This window comes from Haplochromis burtoni, unplaced genomic scaffold (assembly GCF_018398535.1).
Source record: "Haplochromis burtoni strain Fernald_Lab_line unplaced genomic scaffold, NCSU_Asbu1 Contig_27, whole genome shotgun sequence".
NCBI classification, from domain to species: Eukaryota; Metazoa; Chordata; class Actinopteri; order Cichliformes; family Cichlidae; genus Haplochromis; species Haplochromis burtoni.
Window position 1 is genome coordinate 1969313 of NW_024582388.1, and position 8905 is coordinate 1978217.

An 8905-nucleotide genomic window follows, 5' to 3' on the forward strand; every position below is an offset into this window, starting at 1 on the left:
AAAAAAAGAGGGCAAAATTTTCTTTTGGGACTTGGCTTTGTCTTTAATCTTTGAAGCTATCAGAACACATTAAAGGTTTTGAACAAGTTTAAGTAATCCAGGACAGGTAAAGATTATTAGGTTATCCAAAATAAAGTTTAGAGGCAAAAATCAGCTGACACTGAACAAATTAATGTTAATGTTAGTCATTTGGGCATACCAACAGTTTAAAACTAAAACACTTTATGACCCATTTCTGTTTAACAGAATACTGGTCTGATTTTTTATCTGAAAACCGAATCTCTGTGCTGCATATGAATCATTTAGGCATTTAAACTTTCTGCGACCACAAGTCCACTCGGGTCAGAGTGATGTAAATTCATCACACTTTGGACAGTGACCAAGAAGGTCTGTGACAACGTCCAAGTGCCAGCCAGTTTTTTGTTATCATGTGACGTTGCACTGCAGTGCACCAATACACGTTGCTTTGTTTTTGTGCTTGAAGTGGAAAATAACAGGAATGCCTACTTAGCCATTATGTCGCCAGCTGCCCGTGTCTATGTCCACAACAGAGTATAAACGAGGGCTCAGATACTGCTCTGTAGCAGGGTGTGGCAGGTTCAGGTTCCCTTTTCAAGTTCTTCATAACACTTTATGAAGAAAGTAGGATAATTGATATACTAGCAAACCTAATAGCATCTGCTCAGAAATAGTCTGCATATATTAAACACTTGATGTGAAAAGTTTCACAAACACCTAAAATAACAAAAATAGTTGCTACATTCGTTCTAAGGCCGTAATCAAGGAACAAGAAACAAAAGTTGCTCTGGATCTGATATATCCAATATGTGAGTATTGGCTATAATTTAATAAAAGTGAAACAAAAGTCCTATTCCACAATGTCGTCCCCCCCAAAATTCTTGTATACATCACCGCCAACATTAACACACACACACACACACACACACACACACACACACACACACAAAAAGCTTTGATGTTACCTGGAGATGTTCAGTGGAAGAGCTGCTCAGTTCGTCTCCAGACTCAGAGTCATTTGTACGTCTATCTTCACCCGCAGAGTCACAGTACTGGGTGGTGTCCACGTCCAGTGGCGCTCTGACCAGTTCTGGGGATCTGGCTCGACTGCGCGGCAGGGTGCTGGACCCACCTTTGTAAGGGGGTGGTGGGACACCACCATGGAGAGCTTCAGCGAGAGCTTTGTCATGGTCAGTGGGAAAGGTGGGGGCATGATGGTGGTTATTGTCCCTGCGCTGAATCGGGGGAGTGAATTTAGCCGTGTTTCCAGTTTGTGCTGAAGGGGAGCGCTGATAGTTGGACTCATTTCTGTGAAGGTTCTCAGCGGGATGATTGTTGAGTCCCAGATCCAGATTGTTTGGTTTTACCCAGCGTGCACCTGCACTTTGTGAAGATGGATTACCAGTAGCACTCGGAAGATGGAGGATTGGTTTAGGGGGTGGCATGAGTGCTTTGCGGACTTCTCGGACATATTGAGCAGGTACATAAAAAGCTTTAGACGCCTCCTCTTTTTTCACCTGCCACCAATCCTCATTACTTTTCTTGACTAGCATGTAGCATTCCCCCTGCTGGATCTTAATGAGCCGGTCTTTAAACTTATACTCATAGTCGTATTCTACCTCGATGTAGATCTGGCCCGGGGCAATAGGCAGATCTGCCATGATGCCTCTTACTATCCACCAGGCTGTTCACCCCAAAAGAAAAATATTTATTACCATGTCTTCATCAGTAGACCTTTGAAAAAACAAAGAGAATATATTAAATACACATTTAATTTCAGTGTGAATAACTCTGCTATTGTACTTATTATATATACACCTCGGGTGCCACAATGTTCTAATGTTCCAGTATGTATAACATCTAACTAAGTTATCACCTGTGAAGTTTTTCCATTTTTCCCCAAAGATTGAAATTAATTATTAAATAACAATGTCAATAAGGATCATCTCTGCAAAATACTTTATAACCTTTAAATGGAGTAATATAATCATAATCTCAGTTGTCTCATTAGTGAGTTTTTTTTCCTGAAAATGTACTCTGTCCACTCTCTTGGACTGCAGCTTAACAAAGTCTATGTGGCAGCAACTAGCAGCTATAGTCCAAGGTGGTGGAGTTAGACTTAAGTCTTTCTGGAGAGGCAGCCAAACACTTTCTGGGACCACCATTACAGGGACCTGCCCGCAGAGGTGGTAGACTTTCTCACCAAATATAATGTGGCATACCTAAATATTCCTGATTGTGCCACCTAATTAAAGTGTATGTATAGAGAAACGCTCTTCTTATTACTTACTTTTTCTGTATTAGTAACCTTTGAAACAATAAAATGAATAAAAACTTTGAATGGCTTTCTAACTAAAGGTATCGTATGAATTTCTTTTTAAATTGTCATTAAAACAACATGTTTTCAACTAACAATTTTAAGGAAAAATGAAAAAAGTTGTGTTTTTATGTATGAGAGAAAATAACTTGAAGAAATAAGCTTAAATCAAAACTAACAATGAACATTAAAACCATTAAAAAAAAAATCTTGAGGTATAGTTAAGTCAGAAAATACTTATTCCCTTCTCCTCTCATTTAATCAAAATAAAGACAAAAATAAGAAAGCCATTGAAAGCCTGACACTCACATGCTAACCCAATCAGAACAAACAAATAAGATATAAACTGAGAAGATTTAATCCTCTTCAAGGGTGAATGTACCGTCCAGCTCAGAGCTTCAAAGCCGCACGTAAGATAAGACGGAAGAAGTGGAGACAGTAACATGAGTCACGCTGCTTTCTCCCACTTACTGTGTTTTTATCTCTTACTCTATTTCTTCCTCCTTACTAAGGACAGCTTGTCCAGCAGCTATTAGGGCATCTTGGATTAGCTAAGTCACACACATAGTTTCCTGTTGAAGTCACACGCATGTGCGCACACTCTCTTACACAATGATGTGATGCTGTAGTACACTTTTTAAAAAACAACAACAAAGACAAAAACATCACCAACGCCAATATGACTTATTTAATGGAGTCAAGGCTTATATTAAAAGAAACATCTTATCAATAGTGAACTTCGTGGCCAACCTTGAGTTAAACAATAATACACCAAAACTATTAGATTAAATAAAATTAGTGTTTCCTGGTTGGACTTTACTGCTTCAGGGTACGACTGAGCATGGCCTATTTTGATAGAAAGAGGTACCTCAGCTGTTTAGATTTTCAAATTAACAGGAAAATAAATATATTATGATCAAATAAGTTTAATAGTTCAAAGAAACTACAATCTTAGGCTGCCCTCAAGTCAACTCTCACTACAAAAAGAGATTTAGTCTCAGCTCTCTCTTTCTGCCTCCGGTACATGACAAAAATGACTTCTAAAGTTCTGACTAGTCACTTTAGGAGACAAGTGTCAGCTGAATGCCTCATATGTACAATGTAAAAATGCAATAACTACAATGACAAATTGTTGCAGACTGCACAAATTTACTAGGTCACAAATATTCAACTGGGTATAATGTTTCTCAAATGTTGGCAAACTTGATAAAGCAAAGAGACATTTAGAGACCTATAAACTTTAAGCTATCCCAGCTGCCACGGGACAACGACCGGGGTACGCCCTGGACAGGTCGCCAATCTATCACTGTAAGACAGACAACCATTCACCATCAATTAGACTAACACGCAGTTCTTTTATGAGAAGAAAGACGATCTATTCTTTTTGTAATTTTCTTTATATTTTAAGCAAAAATGCCAGTCACTTACACAAAACTAACACTTGAAAGAAAAGGAATATAGATTTTATTTTTAAAACTCCAACTTTTTTTTTTTGCTTTTGAAACTTTAGATCTGCACATAAACTAAGCCTGAGCTTGGTAACTGATGAAAAGAAACAAGATACCAATCAGTTGTATCTCTGGTAATAATTAAAATACTAAAGCCACTGGGACCTCAGTGTTTATATTTGCAGTATTAAATAAAGTATGAAAAAAAATCATCGCAACTCATTCCTTCCTGTTTAATGAAATAGTCCAAATCAAATTAGTCTACTGTCCCCAGGCATCCAAAACCACGAGGTGGTTAAAGGACCTGTAATGTCAGCCGTGAAACAATTTCAAACAAAGTGCGATAGTCAAGCAGACTCACTTGACGACGATACAGGCTACTGCAGAATGAGCAGCAGGATATTACAATGACAGTCATAACTGCAATCCTACAAAATTATCAGTGAGTTACATCATTATCAAACCAAGAATATGCCTCCAAAGACAAAGAGTGCATTGTTGCTATTTTTTTAACCCAGCAGCACTAATTTCTCTTCAATATCAAAGTCCTATGGTCCATGTAAGCCACTGGGGCAGTTAAGGAAATGTCGTTAAACTAACGGCAACCTCCACAAACACATGCGCGCGCACACACACACACACACTCACAAAAGAAAAACAAAAAGCACACATACATACCAAGAAAAAAAGAAGGTGGGGAGAAATTTGCATCTCTACGATAGTAACCAACACACCTCTGTGTGTTTCCTCTCGTCTTGAGTTCATGATGAATGATGAGCATCGCTGCACAACACATGCAGATTCACTTAAGAGACACCCATGATCCATGAAACTATAGCGAGGCCACCATCTGCAGCTGGTGATATAACCCCACGAATTCTGTGAAAACATTGGAGTGGGCACCAGACAAAGCGCACAACAAATAGTGGTCACTGTGAAGACTGTTGTGGTTGTACGAGTGTCCTGAGAATGCTTAATGAGCATATCCCCACACACATTAACCAGCATGAGCTACGCTATTTTAAAACCACTTGATTAATCAAAAAGTAGTTTCCACTGGGTGTCACCATTAAAGCTGCAGCTGAACATTAAATGCGCGGTTGGCAGCTATTACCTAATAATAGCATTGCGCTTCTGTTTACCTTTGGTCGTGCATTAGCTTAATAAATATCTGTGATTAGGCGAGCAGTGCTGGGATTACTGCTGATGCAGTGACTGGTGGGATAATATCGCCACAGATTAACTCGAGGGTTCAGGCTAACAAGTACTGAGGGAAATCTCACCGAATCTATCAGCTGAACAGAAAGTCCATTAGCCAAATGAAAATAAAACACTGCATCTGGTGCTAATTCACAGCTATTCACTGAATAACAGCAGAGTAGCGAGGAATAAGACTGTGTGATGGTTATAGCATGAGTAGTAGTGGCAGCTTTCCTTGTTAACATCCTCAACCCTCATGCTGAAGGCATGGAGTCGAGTGGCTAGAAATTCTTTATATCACTATTTTCTATTTTATTTTTTAAATAAGAAACAGTGCTTGTAGTCAAGGAAAAATATGATGAAACCAAATGTGGTAGAACACTAATAAAAATATAGTTTTAAAAGTATTTAATTTAAACCTATTTCTTTAATAAGGAAATCAAAAGGCAGGAAGCTTAACAGTGCTTTTGTCCATTAGTTTTTGAGAGCTTTTCCCAGCTCAAAATGGTCTTTTGTAGGTTTACAAAGTGTCTTTGTTAACATACTTATCATAAATCTATGCATTTTCCTGTCATTTGGGTCCAAAAATATGGATTTTAATAATAAAAACCCACTTAAATTAACTGCTAACAAAATATTTTTATTACAATGCTGAAGATTTTTCCTTGGGGGAAGGTCAAAAACTCTTTGGGGGAAAGTCAAGATTTGCTGGAAAAACCCAGAGTATATATAGTGTAGCTAAGAATTCCTTAATGGGCAAGCCTTTGGTGATAGTGGTGAAGGGAAAAAAAACAAACTCAGGGTGGGCAGTCAACCTGGCACAACCAGTTATGGCTGGAGAGAGTGGAGAGGAAGAAAAAAAAAAAGAAAGAACAATAAACAGTCAACAATAAACAGGAGTCAGATAAAAAAAAACAAACTCTGTAGTCTGCACAGAGTTCAGATGCACGACCGCCTTTCTGGGAATAACTGAGCAAATGGCGTGCCTAACCTGCTAATATTAAGGGGCTCTACAAGCATCGTTTGCCCAGTGAAATAATCACAGTGGCTGGAAGGTTTGGGGACTCAAGACAGTGAGATGAGATTTAATTTCCTGCCATCCCTCCACCCCTTGCAGGGTTTTGGTCTTCCCTCAAAGAAAAACCACATGGGTCATAAAAATCTAATCTCAACCAGTTTGTTTTTCCAATGTGAGGTTTAATTTACTCAAGCATGAAACACATTTTTGCTCATAATCAGCCAGAAATAACAGGAACAAATTTAGACAACAGACTCTTTGTCTTATATATGTGAACCAGTCAAATGCTTGTTTTCCACTAGTACCTACTCAGATTTTACTCTACTCGACTTGGTTTTGGTCTTATTCCATTACAACTGAGTACCACCTTAATGTGCTTGGGGTCATTGTAGCAATGTGACCAAAAGTCCCATGACGTCGTGGCAGTGGTATACCTGCTGCGCTTTCTGTGGCTTTTTGTCAGACTCAGAGACCACGGTGTTGGTTTTTGTGCAGCCATTTCCCTCGTTGCTAGGTTTTGAAAATGGCAGTTTGAGTTTTGAGAAGAAGTCGTTCTCATGACTCGGCTCACTTGGAACCTCAGCCAAGGTACCAAAAAAGTACCTCTTGCGTAGAAGACGCTATTTTGTCCGCAAAGCTTGTCAACTACTCAACAAGCAGTAGTGAAACTTGTAAAAGTGCAACACAAACCAAAAATGGAGACCATTCACCTTCAGAGTAAAAGTTTTGCCTTTTGAAACACCCTTGATGCAGCTTTAGGACACAAATTTGACTCTGAAGGCAAACCACCTCCATTTCCAGTTTGCATCACACTTTTTCAAGCTTCACTACTGCTAGGTGGGTAGTTGAAGAGTCGCCATCTTCCGTGGAAACTAAAGATGACCTCAGCAATTCTGTAGAAACCAGAGATTGCAACAGGTTCATTAATCAGTCTCTATGCCTGTGGCACTGAGGCCTTATATGCCAAGTGACCCTTGAAAGAACAATTTTGATTCAGAAAAAACATACCTTTGAATGTTTCCTTCTCACTGTTTTTAAATTTAAGACTGATTTTAAACTAGAGTACAGCTATTAATTACTAAGTTAGGTAAACCTCAAGTCATACAATGCTAAACATGTAAAAACCAACAAATCATTTAAAGTTTGTGGGTTCCTTTTTAACATGTAGCTTTAAAAAAAGTGATGATTAATTATGAAAAAGGTGTCAAAAATGCAATCCCTCTATGAGAGAGTCTGGCATGTTGATTCTGAAAATACCCTTTGAATTAAAATGAGGAAGACTACAAACAAAACAGACAATCAACTTAATGCTCCAATTCGTCATATGGAAAGGTCTTTGGAAGATTAAGTACCTGGGGGTTGTTGTCTCTTTCACTTATCCCCCACTAAGATTAAGCTACAGCTTCAGTGCTGCTATTTAGCAAACAAATCTTCTCAGAGTCCAATCAGCAAAATCAGAAGACGACCCTTAATTCAGAGTGATGGTAATAAGATTTGCAGTGGGAGACAGAGTGGATGGGTGGGTCCCATGAAAGCAGGACCTTGGCTGAAGTGTGTGGAAGTGTTGGAACTGATATGTATGTTTAAAAATCCGCTGCTGTCAGCACATGCAGGAAACACACCCTCACAGTTTCTCTTGCCTCAGCAAAACAGAAATCAGCACACTGCAAATACTCTCTCATTGTGAGCACATTAAATATTTCAACTGAAACAGGGACGAGTGAAGCACCAGCAGCAGCACCAGCAGCAGCACCAGCAGCAGCACCAGCAGCAGCACCAGCAGCAGCAGCAGCAGCAGCAGCAGCGGCGAAATTCCTCTGCATCGAGTCTCACATGACTCTTGTTAGCCAAGTTCAGACTGTTGATTCAGAGCCGGGCCACTGGTGATTAGTTTAAGTTATTTTCATCAGAGAAAGCAAATTCCCATTGTGGAGGTATTTAAAGGGAACGGGGTTGGGGAGAGATGGCAATCAGCCGCGCTTTCCTCATTTAAGCACTAATACAGGCTGAGAACATGAACTTTTCAGAAACATAAGTTACTCAATTTATTCAGCATCATGGTCTAAACTTCTGACAGCAAGTTGTGTGTGATAATGTTTCTGCTTCCATGCCTTTAAATATGATTAGGGTGACTGTGCACCCCCCCCCTCCCCCTGATCTTTTATATTTAAACAAAAGCCAACACATTTACTTTCAATATGTTTTCTTTGCTCTTTTAGAGATGAAATCTTGCTATAAATGACTTGCCATTTAGACTATGCTGTATATAAAAAAAAAGGTAGGTGTAATAAGCCAGAGCTTCAACCCACATCTTAAGTAATGTGTGTTCAATTCAATTCAAGTCTTTGCTGTTGGACATTTATTTTTATAGCTTTGGTCATTTGCTTTTCTCTTATTAATGAACAAAGAAATATCATTATCATTATCCCGTCAGCCTCACAAGCATCGTGTGGCTCAAAAAGATGTGGTAATAACGGGTGTATTCTACACTATGAAAATGAACAACTTTAAGAGTTTTAACAGTCACTGGAGGAGGAAAAATGGGCATGAATGAGGCCATGAAAACAAATCAGAGCTTCCATTTATCCTTAATAAATGGAAGGGGAAATGTGAGAAATATACATTAAAATAAAAAAATACTGATTATAACAAACCATCTTGTTTGTGGTTTTTAAGTTGGATATATAATATGGAGAGAAATATGTCTCATAAGGGTTACAAATGCATACGACATTATCCACCAGCGTACGCTAAGATTAACAAATGTGTGCAGTGATTTGTGTGTAATGTTTGAGGACTCACAAGCACGTGCTTCGATGAATCAAATAAGCTGCTGCTGCATCCTGAAATGTTTTTCTGCTGGGGAAAGTCAGTGAGTGCTCAGCTGCAGATGTGGAAACACTG

The 8905-nt window shown here is 39.0% G+C and overlaps 1 protein-coding gene across 7 annotated transcripts in view; it reads right to left on the reverse strand.

Annotated features, from left to right (window-relative positions):
- Positions 1-8905, reverse strand: part of LOC102290368 (rho GTPase-activating protein 12) — a 58779-nt gene that overhangs the window by 47500 nt on the left and 2374 nt on the right. For all 7 annotated transcript variants that reach the window (XM_014332323.2, XM_014332322.2, XM_014332321.2 and 4 more), the window contains exon 2: positions 984-1752. In XM_014332323.2, coding sequence (XP_014187809.1) covers positions 984-1679 — 696 coding nt within the window. In that variant the 5' untranslated portion in view covers positions 1680-1752. The remainder of the gene's footprint in view (positions 1-983; positions 1753-8905) is intronic.